At 36.0% G+C, this 15,762-nt stretch overlaps 1 protein-coding gene across 1 annotated transcript in view; it reads left to right on the plus strand.

Moving 5' to 3' along the window:
• Positions 1 to 11,801, plus strand: part of LOC136025516 (glycine--tRNA ligase-like) — a 74,821-nt gene extending 63,020 nt beyond the window's left edge. Inside the window, 3 exon segments of the mRNA XM_065701546.1 lie at positions 857 to 950; positions 7,718 to 7,905; positions 11,653 to 11,801. Of these exon segments, the coding sequence (XP_065557618.1) occupies positions 857 to 950; positions 7,718 to 7,905; positions 11,653 to 11,751 (381 nt within the window). The 3' untranslated portion in view covers positions 11,752 to 11,801.
• Positions 11,802 to 15,762: the final 3,961 nt, after the last annotated feature.

Raw genomic sequence — 15,762 nt, forward strand, 5'->3', positions numbered from 1 at the left:
GGGTGTTAATTTGGAAATATTAGAAAAATTGAGGTATTTTTAACTTTAGAACGGGTGACAGGATCTTAATGAAATTTGATATTTAGAAAGAACTCATGTCTCAGAGCTGGGGTGTTAATTTGTAAATATTAGAAAAATTGAGGTATTTTTAACTTGAGAACGGGTGACAGGATCTTAATGAAATTTGATATTTAGAAAGAACTCGTGTCTCAGAGCTCTGATTACAAATCCCGACCAGATTTGTTGACATTGGGAGAGTTGGAGAAATCTTGTAAAATGCTTAGAGTGGAGAAATCGGTATGAAGCTTGGTGGGTAGAATAAGCAAATGTCGTAGATACGTGATAGACACAGTCGTTTTGGATTCGCTCTCTTTGGGGGAGTTAGGGGGTGGGGTTCAGTGCTTTGGCGAGTTTGGTGCTTCTGGACATGCTAGGCCGATGAAAATTGGTTGGCGTGTCAGGGAGCTGAACAAGTTGACTTGATAAAGTCGTTTTCCACGATTCGACCATCTGGGGGCTGAAGGGAGAGAAAAAATTAGAAATAATGAGGTATTTGTCACTTACGAATGGGTGATCGGATCTTAATGAATTTTGATATTTTGAAGGACATCGTGACTCGGAGCTCTTATTTTAAATCCCGACCGGCATTAAGCCTCTCATTTTCCTTTAAAGCCTCTGATTTCCTATTAAAGAATCTAATGATTCTTAGAATTTTGCCAGAGCTCATACCATATGAGCTCTTGGCTCTTCGGCCTCGTGACAAGTTCCATATGAGCTCTTAGCTATTGTTGTTTTTTGATTTGGTAAGGAAACATTTACACTTTTTCCCCTTTTTTTCTTTTTTTTCTTTTTCCAGTTCTTGAAACTTCCGCCGATTGTTGCTCCATACAAATGCTGTGTTCTCCCGTTGAGCAACAAACCGGATTTTATGCCTTTTGTGAAACAAATCTGTAAGTTTTTTTCTTGAAATTAAAGTGCTCTTTAAGTTGGTTTGGTGATTTAAGAAGTGTTACGTGGAATTTTTTTTTAAAACTGAAATTTGAAGTCAACGATCTTAATCCGTTTTGAATTGCTCAGACTCTTTTTTGTCATGACTGAATTGGTTCTCAAGAAACTTAGAACTTTCTTGTCATTTGGTGTATTTACTTAATGACAACTTTCTTGTCATTTGGTGTATTTACTTAATGAATGTTTTTGGACTGGAGTGTTTCTAAGTTGTTTTAAAATTTCAAAAGTTATTCCTGTTTATAAAGGCGGGGATAAAAATGTACTAGGAAATTATAGGCCCATTTCTTTATTACCAGTAGTATCCAGATTGTTTGAGAAATTAATAAAAGAATGGTTGAATTTTTGGAGAGTGAGTCATTTTCTAATCCAAATCAGTTTGGTTTTCGGAGGGGTTAATCTACTGAGCATGCAATTTTCTGAGTGATGCATTGGATAATGGTATGAAAGTCGCTTCTGTTTTTCTTGATATTGTAAAAGCTTTTCACCGCGTTGACCATTTTATGCTTATTGCCAAATTAGAAAATTGTGGTTTTAGAGGACCATTTCTTGAATGAAAAAACCCAATATGTACAACTAGGGTATAATGTTTCTTCAGTTAGTAATGCTAAATTTGGAGTACCTCAAGGATCTGTTCTTGGTCCCTGTTATCTCTAGTTTTTACAAATGATTTATGCAAAGATTTTCATATGATTTCGTATGATCTTTAATCTGGATGTGACGGGAAAAAAGAATTGTTCGCAGCTTTGCGGATGACTCTTATTAAACTGTAGCTGTACAAACAGGAATTCAGCTGTTGAGTCGTAATAGTTCCTGTCTGGAGTTTGTTCAAAAGTGGATGTAGCTTAATAAGTTAAATTTGAATTATAGTAAATCTTGCTTTTCATTGTATGGTAGGAGCTCAAGTTGTTACCCTTGGATAGACAGACTTAATTTTGCTGATATGAGTATTTTAAGAATAAATTGTACAAAATATTTATGAGTTTTGGTTGATGAATGTCTTACTTTTAGAGAACCTACACACACATTATATTAGTCTTTAACTCGGAAGGAATGTTGGCATTTTAAGAAAGTTGGAGTACATTCTCCCAAGAGATATTTTAAGAACATCGTATTATTCCTTAGTTCATCCTTATCTGCTATATTGTAGTACTGTTGGGGGTAGTATGTTTCCTTCTCATTTCCATCATATTCGAGCGTTGCAGAATAAAGCGCTTCGAGTGTTATGTGGTGTAGGTTTTAAAGACTCGGCACAAAAACGGTTGCAAAATCTAGATTGCAAAATCTTGCCTTTAGCAGGACTTATTACTTTTTATCGAATCCTTTTTATATATAAATTTTTTCATTTTGTTTACCAATATGTTTTAAAAGTATGTTTGAATTATGAAGTGAAATTCATACACATATTACGAGACAGTCCAATATAATGCCTCGCCCGCTTGCTATTACCCGTAGATCTCAATTTTCTATTCGACATCTAGAACCCCATGCATGGAATTGTTTACCTACGACTTTAAGAAAACAAGGGTAATATTCGTGAATTTCGGCGGGAATTAAAGGTATTTTGCCTTAATATTTATGGTTTTGATAGTTGAGTGGACCTCAAGTGGAGCCAAGATGTTGGTTTTTTTTTTTTTAGGCGATGCTGATCAAGTGGTTTAGTTTCTTTTTGTTTTGTCTTTTTTATTTTTTTATTTTTTGAAGTGCAATTGATCAAAATGCAGGATAATTGATTTTTTTTTTCTTTTCTTTTATTTTTCTTTCCTTTTAATTGTTTTTTTTCTCCTTTTTCGTATTGTTATGGCACTTAGTATCTACCAAGTGACATTGCAAATTCTGTCGGTCGGTCTGTCTGTCTGTCTGTCCTGGTTTTGCTACTTTAGGCACTTCCAAGTAAGCTAGGACGATGAAATTTGCCAGGCGTATCTGGAACCAAAACAGATTAAATTAGAAATTGTCTTTTCCCTGATTCAACCATGTGTGGGGGGGGGGGGGAGTGGGGGGACACTTAAATCGAAAAAATTAGGTATTTTTAACTTACGAACGGGTGATCGGATCTTAATGAAATTTGATGTTTGGAAGTATATCGTATCTGAAAGCACTTATTTAAATTCCCGACCGGATCCGGTGACATTGGGGGAGCTGGGGGGGACCTAAAATCTTAGAAAACGCCTTGAGTAGATGGATGGGGATGAAACTTGGTGGGAAAAATGATCACAAGTCCTAGATACGTGGTTGACATAACCAGAACGGCTCTGCTCCCTTTGGGGGGGGAGGGTTAATTCTTAAAATTAGAAAAATGAGGTATTTTTAACTTACGAAAGAGTGATCGGATCTTAATGAAATTTCATATTTAGAAGGACGTCGTAACTCAGAACTCTTATTTTAAATCCTGACTGGATCCAGTATCATTGGGGGGAGGGACCGGAAATCTTGGAAAACACTTAAAGCGGAGAGATCAGGAGAAAACTTGGTAGGAAGAATAATCACAATTCCAAGATACGTGACTAACATAAATGGACCGGATCCGCTCTCTTTGGTGGAGTTGGGGGGGGGGAGTAATTCAGAAAAATTAGAAAAAATGAGGTATTTGTAACTTACGAACAGATGATCAGATCTTAATGAAGTTTGATATTTAGAAGGATCTTTTTCTCTAGAAATCCCATTTTAAATCCCGACCAGATCAAGTGACATTGGGGGGAGTTGGAATGGGACATCTAAATTCGTGCAAAACGTGAAAATCGAGGTATCTTACGAATGGGTAATCGGATCTTAATGAAACTTGATATATAGAAGAATCTTATGTCTCAGATGCTGCATTTTCAATTCGAATATGATCCGGGGACATAGAGGGTTGAAGGGGGGAAACGGAAATTTTGGAAACCGGAATCTTGGAAACCGCTTAGAGTGGAGAGATCGGGATGAAACTTGATGAGAAGAATAAGCACAAGCTATGGATAGGTGATTGACATAATTGGCGTAACCGGACTAGATCCGCTCTCTTTGGGGGAGTTAGGGGGTGGGTCTCAGTGCTTTGGCGAATCTGGTGATTCTGGACGTACTAGGACGATGAAAATTGGTAGGCGTGTAAGGGAGCTGCACAAATTGACTCGATAAAGTCGCTTTCTCCGATTCGACCATCTGGAGGGCTGAAGGGAGAGGAAAAACTAGAAAAATTGAGGTATTTTTAACTTACGAGTGGGTAATCGGATCTTAACAAATTTTGATGTTTAGAAGGACCTCGTGACTCAGAGCTCTTATCTTAAATCCCGACGATTAAGCCTCTGATTTTCCTTTTAAAGCAATCTATTGATTCTAAGAATTTTGCTAGAGCTTATACCAAAAGAGCTCTTGGCTCTTCCGACCTCGTCACAAGTGCCATATGAGCTCTTAGCTCTTGTTTTATTTGTATGTGCATTGAGGTTGTAAGCCGAGACTAGCTTTGCTTCTGGCCATTTGCTTGTTTTTTGTTTTATTTAAATTAATAAACCCATCTTTCTCATTCTCTCTCTGATTTTTCCTATAGGCCCATTCACAATGAGATTTAACTTCCCGAAAGGTGGTCCTACCTACTGCTAAGTAATCAGATTTTACCATTCTCAATGGATAATATAAACACTGAAATCAAATAACACCGTGATTGTCTCATGTATTTTTCTTTATCTTATATTTCATATAGTCCTTGTTTCTCTTGTCATACTACAGTTCTTGAGCTCTGACGAGCTCCAGTAGCTTCGCCCAATACTTCACAATTTCTTTATTCCCTTTTTCCATTTATTATTTAGCTTCTTTTTATTTAGATTGTTATGGTTACTTATTCAAACAACCCTATCGCCGGAATCGAATTCCGTGCCCTGCAATGGATAGCTGTTTTCTTTGCAGTTTTCTATCTTGACGAAGTTCAAGTATTAGTTAATGAGATAGTTCTCGGCCTCATATAAGTTCAAGTCGATTGAACTTCGGTTTCGGCTTGATCCTATTCTGGACGGTAGCTGAAATTCTATTGTCAATGAGTTTGGTTTCAACTGATTCCTGAAATTAGTGCTAGTTGAATCTCTGCATTAGTAGAAGTTTCATTGTGAATTGGGCTTAAATATATATTCTATTCTCGTTTGTAGAAGTAGTTAACTAATGCAATTTTTGAATATCAAAGTATTTTGCCTGTACCTTCTTTGCCGAAAACGACTACCTGTTAAATAACAGTAAATTAATTATAGTCAAATTGATTTTTAGTATTCCTGCTTTCTTCTAAAAAAGTTGCAATAGTATCTTTTGAATCGCAGAACTGAAATTATGTGTATCCAAATCTATAAAAATAAAAATCATATTTCTTTTTTCCATTCCCTACAGATTTGACTCTTGAATTTTTAAACTTTATTTCTTGGCAAAACTTGGGACTTTTGGGTTTTCTTTTTTTTTTTTCATTGCTTATGAAGATTTTATAATATAATTTTGTATGTTAAATTTCAAAATATAATAAGTTTTTTTTAGTGCTTTTAGTATGGTGACTTCCTCGAGTATCTATTGTTGGATTTTCGATGTTTCAGGCAAACACTTAAAAAACTGCCACACAAAAACGATTTAAAAATTGTGATCGTTTTATTGGATTTAGAGAATAAGTTTAATTAGAGTAAAATATCTGTAATTATTGAGAAAAAAATTAGTTTTATTCCTTCATCCAATGTGAAGATGTAGGACTTTATAGTTGCCTTAGTGCATCTGTTCAGGCCGGTGATTATCTTTAAATATTGAAATAAGCTAAATTCGTGTGTATAAGTAAAAATAGTGCGAATGTTTAGAAGCTTGCGAATGCTCCTGTAGCCCATTTAGTGCACCATCCTCTTTTATCTCCGATCATAATAATTATGCGGCATAAGATTTGCAAAACATATTTTTATTCGTGCGGAAGGTGTTTCTCGTTTACCTTATCTGCCAAAATTCTTAAAAATGTATTATTTGCTTCTTTGATGTTTTTTCTTCTTTTTTCTTATTTACTTTTTCTCTTTTTCGTATAGGATTGATAGAAGTCTGTCTGATTTATTAAATATATTTCACTTCTTTCTTCTATTTATTTCTTTTTTGTGAGTGAGCTTATATTATAATCTTTTTTCTTTTAATTATTGCTTAATTGAGTTGAAAGTCTTCAGCAAGGCAGCATTCATAGAACTGCGATGGGAAACCCACAAACTAGCCTACTAGTCAAGTTTGGTCTAAGAGTTAGAGGAGTAGCAGCCAAGAATGAACCCACAAGCAGTACGAGATCCTCAAAGAGCTTAGTATGAAAAGGAGCAGTACCACAGAAAATTTGAAAACCAAAGTTGAAACCATAAAATCGTCAAGAAAATGGATCGACGGAATAACCATTTCAAGTACTATTTTAAATGGAACAGGACAGACTAAACCCCCCAGCGTCGAGTCAAATCCCTCATCCAATGCCGCTGTCACCAGAGGAACAGACCCATGTTATATTTCACCGCTGTCCACTGAAGAAGTCAGAAATGCCGAAAATCCTTAAAAATAAACACAAATCCTCAGGTGAAGACACCGTTCCCGCAGAAATTTATAAAGGAAGCCTAGCATTGTTGAGGCTCTGACGAACCTACTCGAATTACTGGGGAATTTCACTGATTGACATAGCCGGGAAGATTTTTTCAATAGTTGTCATAAACCGTTCCTTAAAGGAATAAGAGCAACGGACAAGGAAGAACCGGGCTGGGTTCCGCCCAGGAATGGGTATGTTAATCGTGTTTTCACTCTGCGACTCCTCCTTCACCATCGATTCAATTACGGACAAGACACCATCGCCATCTTTCTCGACTTCAGCGCCGCCTTTGACTCTATACTCCGACCTTTATCTGGCACATAATGCTTGAAGATGGTGTCCCAACTAAATTGGCTTTCTTTTTCAAAGCTCAATATGAAGATGCGAAGAGTAATATCTGACTATATGGCGAGCAGATTGAACTCTTTGAAATAGGGTATGATGTTCGCCAAGGCTGTCCAGCATCCCCAATTCTTTCAATTTTATAATAGATTGGATTATGAAGAAAGCATTGAGCGAAGAAGATGGAGATGGATTTTAAGCCGAAGAAAGTTTTGCTGATCTGGAATATGCTGATGATGTTACTCTCCTATCCGATTCAGCACCGAAAGTTGAAGAAATGATAGTAAAGGTGGCAGCTACCGCAAATGTGGCAGGTCTGACAAACAGTATCCCGAAAGCTAAATACCTATCAACTGAGAATGATACCAACTTTTTTAGGCATCTTAATAGAAATCATATTGACAAAGTTGAAGAGATTAAATATCTGAGATCACTTATGGATGCTAAGGGTTAACTATTGAATGGTGTTCAAGGTAGGATCAGTATAGTTTGGTGTGCCTTCGAGTCATTGCGGAAACCCCTGTGATCGAAGCGAAAAATTGAGCTCAAAACCAAATTCAGAATATACTCGGCAAGCGTCCGCTCCATACTTCTATACAGCTGTGTGACCTGGTCACTAAAGGCAGAAGAAGAACGACAACTAGAATTTCTAGACTTGAAATGCCTATTGGTTGCTGATTCGTTGAAATGCAACGAATCAGCAACCATCAGCTCATGAAGATGTGCGGACAAAATTTTTCGCCTCTGATTTTGCTGCGATGAGGCCCAGCGTTGTAGTTTTTTGTAATCATATTTTACTTTTTGCTGAACTTAATTCTTTCTTTTTAGCACAAGATTTGGAAGATCAAGAGATTCCGTCTGAAGTCAACACCTCCTCAGGGTCTGTAGGTCGTCGCTATGCAAGAACGGATGAGCTTGGGGTGCCTTTTGCAGTGACTGTGGATTTTGACACACTTAAAGAACCCCATTCTGTGACTCTAAGGGACCGGGACTCTATGCTGCAAGTTCGACTGCCGGTAAGAGATTAAGATTAATTGAATGGAACCACATTCGGAAGCATCGTCTATGTGACCTTAATTTCGCGTTGTATGAACTTTAAAACTATTTTCCTCATGTAGCTATGATGATTACCAGCGCTCTGGAATCAAAGCCTGAGTCGGAACTGGTTTAATGTTGAAGCAGTTAGAGTGGCGCCATGCAACAGTTGTAGTAAGTTCTCGTACCTTTGAAAATTTATTAATCAAAGTTGGTTTTGTTAGACTATAACGTCAAGAATCGAAGCTGAAATCTCTGTGATTCAAAGCTAGCATAATTCACCAACTCGGCCACCCTTTTCTTGCTTAGAACTTCTTCCTTAGTTTGGAATTGGTTTGTACCACTATCCTACATGTGGTTGTGTCGTTCAACAATGCCGCTTTTTGAGTAGTCTAATATGGCTACGCTTTCGCCTAAATGTGGTCGTATGGTTTACCTTAAGCGGTTAAATTGTCGCGACATCACTTGTAAAATATCGTCATCTATGATAAACTGATATAGGGGACTCAAAAGAGACTCCATTATTCATTCAAGGAAACTATTACCCTGATAAAAAATGTCCTGGTTTAAAAATGTAGTTCCTTCGATTTGGGTTGAAAAAAGAAATATGTAAACTTAACTATGTTGCTTAGCCTCAAAATTGTCAAGATTTCCGTGAGTGATTTGCCGAGGTAAAAACACATTCCCTGTGCTCCATATGGGCAAGAAATTTTGTGTCATACAAAAAAATCAAAATGAAGCTGCTAAATTTTTGTCATCCTCTGACAAAATGAAGCTGCTAAAACTTATTTAGACTCCTCATAAAATTAATAAATTTTACTTTAAGTGTAAACGTCTTGTAATTTCAAAGAATAGATATTATCAAGTTAGTATTCTCCCGTATAAATACCTCAATAATGTACTTCCCTCTTCTTTCGATTTTTCCCCCGTTAATAATAATCTCAATAGTCACGATACACTAGGTATTTCACTAAATCTAGTACATTCATTTAGAAATATGACTAGAGCTTCTTTTGAAAATAGAAATTTCATATCCTGTATGGGATACAATTTCAATTTTAAAAAGAAATCAGGGTTGCTTGGCTTTCTTCAAGGCCACAGAAAGGTTTTCCCTTGCAATAGAGTACTAATCATGTGTGTATTTTTGGAAAGTAGAATACATGTTATATATGTATGAATGGCATGTAGAATAATGTAAAAATAATTGCTACTAAAATGCATAAAAAGTAGTAAAGTAAGTAATACGGCACTAGACCCTTAAGGTCCAAACCGGCGGTGCTGATCTCCGTTTCATGGCCCTTCAGCCAGGAAGTGCAATGAGGGGTTGGGGGCAACCATCCTGTGCTTTCACACACCCTTCCTGCTTGCCTTCCCCAGATTTCTCCAGGTACCCATTTAGAGCTGGGTCGACTCCGGCTGAGCTTACAGAGTCACGCCACTGACCCCCGTCCCAAACGAAATAACTGGTTCCAACTGGGATTGAACCCGTGCCCGTTGGACACAGAATTTCCACGCCAGTGCACCAACCACTCAGCCAGGACGGCTTACTAAAATGCATAGAATAGAGAAGAATGATACCTGCTGCCATAAAGCCCTTTGGGACTTTTTTATTAGGTGCATCGAAATGTTTTGTTTATATATTTCAAACAAAATTGTTTTGTCAATGGTATTTTCGATACTGGCTTCAAATATGTAGCCTGAATTTGCTTCTTTTTTTTTAATTGGCACTAATGAGGTCAGGACCATTTGTAGATCAGTTTCATATCCCTTTTTAAAATTGTTTGCAAGTCACAAAATTTTTTGAAGAAGATTCTACATATTGCTCTGAATTTAAATAAACAAAGAAATTTTTGTCGAAAAAAAAATTATTTCAAATGATAAACAGAGAAATTTTTTGTCAAAGACATACCATATTTAAGCGTTATAAACCTTGAGTTTGTCTCTGGTCAAATGATTTTATAATAAATTATATTATCAGTGAAGATAGTGACGGAGAATGGTACTGCACATTAGGCACTTCACATTGACTATACAATTACTTTAGGTAGTAACTCACCTACTACATAGTGCAAATAAATATTAAATGCTCTATAAAAGGTTGTATTTTCGTCCCTGTCGTCACTGGTTAGATATAATAATGTTTTGTGATCAAAGGCACGTTTTTTCGCAAAAATTTAAAAATCTCTGTTTGTATTTCCTAAAATGAACTTGCTATAAATCGTTTAACGCAAGAGTTTCAATTTTAAAGTTACTTGTTCTGACCAATCTGAAATTGCTGAACATGATGAAGAAATGGTGGGACCAACCAAACTAATCCGTGGGTGGTGCTGTTTTGACTAGAATCAATTTGGTATTTATAATGTTGCTGCCTAGTGTCGTTCGGCTGGAATATGGTCAGTAGAGGAACCTAGCGATTGGTGCTAAAAGTTCGTGTCATGTATTCTGTTCTTGGCAAAAAAGTTTAAACAGGACTTGATAATGAATACAAAAATTCTTCTATTTTGTTGTATCTCTAATTAGTAAATATATTGATCGAACTTACGAGAAGGATATCAACTAAAAATCAAATTTTATTTCAATTGGATTATTTAGACTCTACATTGGCTATAAAGCTAAGCCACGTTCTTGTTGACAAATAAGTTATCAAGGATTTTCCAGAACATAAAGACATATTGACATCTTAGGAAAGTGTTCTGTACAAAATATGAATCAGTAGGTGATATTTTTAGATAGATAAATAATTTTGAGTTAATGTATATACAATAAATAGTCGGAGCAATTAATACCGATCATCTCTTTCTTTGCCTTACTTTTTCCGTTTTTCACGTCAGTTGCCGAGTCCCTGACAGATCACAACCTATATTTCTTCATATCGGTTTGCAACTATAGGACATAGGGTAGCTTTTAAAAGCTAACGTTTTAAAATGTTGTCTGTTTATGATCTCTCCTTTTTTCACGAGCTGTAATTGTTTAATATTTGTATTCCTTTAATGTCCTTTTTCCCCCTTTAATTACGTGTTCCTTCAATGGAACTTCAGTCACTTACACCAGTCGCAGTAATCTAAAAGGTGTTGGGTTACACAGCAAAAATTTTCTAGGAAACTGTGAAAGCTAAAAGTGCCTTTCTATTTTTTTTTTTTTTTTACTGATATGCATCATGTTCTTCCCCTGTTTTTTCATCGATTACAACTGGTTCGATAAAAACTAACAACTCTTAAAATTAGATAGGAGATACTTTTAAATTATTATTGTAATATGGGTTACTTTGAATGCAATTCCAAGCCCCTTAGGTGTGAAAGACATTAAAAAAAATATGTGTAATTTATTTTCCCTTCAATGCGTCAGTGGCTCATCAACACATCTTATTATTTGAACTCTTTTGTAAAAATTCATATTTGTTCGTTGTAAATCTTTATTTAACTGTGAAGCTTCAAGACAGAGGGGTTGTCACGATAATGCTCTGCCTGTATGCGGAAGTTCCTAGGGGCCGTTGTTGCTAGCTGGCCAGTATTTTGGGACAAGGTCGCATGCTGTACAGGAGAGCTCTAGTGTGTGGAACAAATGGAGTTTTAAGGGTTTTTCCTGCGCTTAGGAACGGATTCGTCAGTTTTATGTTTGTCCTTGTATGAGATTGTTTTTGTGTTCCTGAATCGCCATCAGGAGCAAGTTAATGTCTTGAATTAAGATTCAATCATGCTTGATTTTATTAATCAGCTTGTTGATTTTAGGTGAACGAAGTGGCTGCCGTTATAAAAAGCCTGTCATGTGGAAAATTAAGTTGGAGCGAAGTAAGAGCAAAGTATCCTGCCTTTATTCAACAAGAATAAGCTATCTTTTTTTATCTGCATAAATGTTTAAGTAAAGATCTTTCATCATATCCTGTCTTTATTTAAGACTGAAAAGTTTAAGATCGGCTTATACTCTTATGTATCTTTATCACTTTGATGTAACTAAAATGGTGTTTAGCTACATTCTGAGCAAAAAGGACGATTCCCACGTCTTGAAATTTTCAGATGTGCAGGGTTATGCAAAGCAATTAACAGTAAAAGTCATGTCTTTAAAAATTGAAGGCACCAATATTGGTTTTCGTAACGACTACCCCATGAGTCATTGTCGAAAAGGCTAAAACTGCTATTCCAAAATGTGTAAAATATGTAATATTTGATGTCCCAGTTTTTCAGTTTTCTGTTGGGAGAGAAGGGGGCTTTTGAACCAGTGTTTGGGGGATCCTTAAACAATTAAAAACTTTCAGTGACCATCTTGAATATTTATGAGTTTTTCTCCATTCATAAAATTCTCGATTGTATTTCTGATCAAGGTAGGATCTCAGTTTATTTTGGGCAAGTTTTCTAGCATTTGGGGAGGAGATTTCTCCGTATGAGTTTCATGAAAAATTACCTACTCTAATCATTCTCTTTTGTGCTTTGTGTGGTTCTGACCTTTACAGGAAGAACTAATAGGATTAAAATAGTGAGGCACAGGTGTTGATAGTGTGGTAAATGAATGTTTAGAATAAGGGGATTGGAAAGTTTAAGATAAATTACTGAGGATTGTGAATATGATTTTTGAAAAGGGGGGAGTACCTAGCGATTTTGAAAAACTTTAATTAAACTCCTCTGGAAGGAAGGTAGTCGATAGAAGACTTTTAGCGAAGGTCCTATCCTTGTAGGGTATACCAGATAAATACATAAACGTGGTTATTTTTGTGTTCTAAAATAACTTTTTTGCAGCTAAGATAAGAAGTGAGGTTTGTTGCTGATTTCGCATTGAGTCAGGAGTTAAGTAAGGTTATATTCTATCCCATTTATATGGATTATTTTGATGGACTTTGTCCTAATGACAGAGCATAGAATCAAGTGGGAAATTCAAACTGATTTAGATTATGTTGATGATTTGAATCCCCTAGATGAAAATGCTATCAAAAAGAATTATTTTTGGAGATTTTGAGTGTTCAGAGCGCAAGAACAGGTTAGAAAACTAATTTTAAGAAGACTAGGTCAAACAGACTGGGAATAAGTGGAGGTGAAGGGGTGATTTTGAATATCAAGAAGATTGGTCAAGTGGAAAGCTTCACATACCTAGGTAATATTATTAGTTAAGATGTTTACAGCAAAATAGCCAAGGCACAGGGTGTTTTTTCACGGTTGAAAAGAGTTGGAAAGAACAGAAAGATGAGTATGCGAGCCAAGATCAGAATATTGGAAGTTATAGTGATAACAGTGGTCAAATATGATTCTGAAACGTAGGTGTTCTGAAAGAAAGAGGAGGATTTGTTAGATTATCTCTAGAGGAATCGTAAACAGGTTTTTTTTTGCCCGTCTTGCTGACCGTATTTCAAATAGTAAGCTGTGCGGAAAATGTGGTTCTATCGCGATTTCTAGGGCTATAATGAGAGAAAGGTTAAGATGGCAAGGACACGTTTTATGGATGAAGGATGACAGACGTCAAAGATCGTTCTTTTCTGTAAACCATCTAGGACCAAACAAAAGGAAGTTGTCGCGAATGGGGAGAAAGTAGGTCGTAAGGAAGGATTAAGGGAAATTGTAGCCTCTTGGGAGGATACGAAGAGGGAGGCTTTGAATAGATTAGGATGGAAAAACAGGTATAGTTTTTCAAATAAGACAGTGGGAAATAACAAGAAAGATTTTTAGTCATAAAAGCTATGTAGGCGCAATATAATATTCACTTTTTTTTCTTTGTATCTTCTGACCAAAACAGTTTGTAATGAACGAGTTGTCTTGGAAACTTCAAAAGGAGCTCATTCGATTGGAAATTCTGCTGCAAAGTTGCTCTACATTATCACTAGTTTTGGCTCCAAAAGATTCCCAAGTAAGACGGAAAGTGTGCCGAACCCGAGCTGTCGTCTCCTTATATTTACATTTCACTAGCTCGGCTAAAACCTCTTCCGCAAAATGTCCCCTCGTCCTATTCTCTTCAGATACTAACTGTTTCATATCTAACTGTATACAAAAATTGAGCATGCTCCAGAGGAGGCACTAAAATTTGAACTAAATTATCAAATACCTGAGGAACATCCACAATTATGTTAAAACCCTCTTCTAATAGTCTTCAACAAGTCCATCTCTGGATATCAGTCTCTTCGACAAAAGCTCTGTTTTTACAGTTTCCCAAATCCAGTTTTTGCTGATGGCTTACGTTTAAGAACAATATTGAGACCATTCATAATAAAACGCACAACTGTCTTTTCGTGTACCTGACGCTTGTGGCATTGACATTGGAAGATGAAAGAAACCAAGTAACGAAGGTATTTAACATTAGCTGCTATATGATACTAATCAATAGTGTCAAAATCATCGGAATGGCGCTTGATATACCTCCTTGAAACAAAATATAAACTAGTTATTCAATGATCTAAAAAAAATATCTGACATATTTTTTGAAAAGTTGAAAACAAATAAATTGGGGAAATCTGTAGTTAAAGTCCAATTGGGTAGGCTACCTGACTTTTCTCTCCATATCTTTTTGGCCGTAATCGAGCTAAAATTTCTATCTTGTAGCACAAAAGGGTAGAAATTCGCAATGACAAGATCAGAAAATTTTAGGGTATCCATATAGCCTGTCAATAAGTATAAAAACAACTGGCTACCTCAGAATTTTCACTCGATGGCATTTTGGCCCTATTTTGGCATTTGGCATTTTGGAATAGAATACGAAACACTTTTCTTCGCACCACCCTTTTCGTTACTTGGACAAGCTAAACATAGTGCTATAGTTTTCATCAAGGTTGCACTCCATTTATGGGGTGTTTTATCCCATTTTCTTTGATCACGATAAACATTTTTATTTTGGCGATTACAGAAATATGTAAAAAAAATAAAAATTGGTAATGGATGCACATATTTCAGTTTTGAAGCTAGGAATAAGGGTGAAGCTATTTTTTTTAAAGATTTGACAGTGCATTTGTTAACTTAGTTTGCCTGAGAATAAATTAAATAAAAAAAGACAAGTTTTTTTAAATGAAAGTAAGGAGCAACATTGAAACATAAAACGAACAGAAATTACTCGAAAGGGGCTTTTCCTCCTCATCGCCTCGCTCTTTACGCTAAAGTTTGACTCTTTCTCTTAACTCTATTTTTAAAACAGTAAGAAACTTTAGCGTAAAGAGCGGGGCGTTGAGGAGGAAAAGCCCCTTTCATATACGGAGTAATTTAAATGAAAGTAAGGAGCAACATTGAAACATAAAACGAACAGAAATTACTCGAAAGGGGCTTTTCCTCCTCATCGCCTCGCTCTTTACGCTAAAGTTTGACTCTTTCTCTTAACTCTATTTTTAAAACAGTAAGAAAGTTTAGCGTAAAGAGCGGGGCATTGAGGAGGAAAAGCCCCTTTCATATACGGAGTAATTTCTGTTTGTTTTAAATTTTAATGTTGCTCCTTACTTTCATTTAAAAAAACTTTTTTTTTTTTTATTTAATTTCTGGACGTTTTTGAATTAATGTATGTTTTGATCTTGGATCTCCGCACGTACATAACTAAAACGAAATTTGTATATTAATTAATTGCAATTAATCGGAAGATTTTGAGAAAAAGGAGCGAGGGAGGTGGCCTAGTTGCTCTCCAATTTTTGGATTACTTAAAAAAGCAACTAGAACCTTTAATTTTTTACAAACGTTTTCATTGGTAAAAAATATACGTAGCTTACGAATTAACTTACGTAACGAACTTCTATATTCGTATGTTTTTATTGCGTTTATGAGGGGGTTCAACCGTCGTCAATACCTCGCTCTTTACACTAAAGCTGAAATCTTGTCCCAATTCCTTAAGAATGACCTCTGAATCACAAAGGCCGTAGAATAAATAGTTGAAATTACTAAAAA

Source organism: Artemia franciscana, chromosome 3, assembly GCF_032884065.1.
Source record: "Artemia franciscana chromosome 3, ASM3288406v1, whole genome shotgun sequence".
In the NCBI taxonomy this organism is placed as follows: domain Eukaryota; kingdom Metazoa; phylum Arthropoda; class Branchiopoda; order Anostraca; family Artemiidae; genus Artemia; species Artemia franciscana.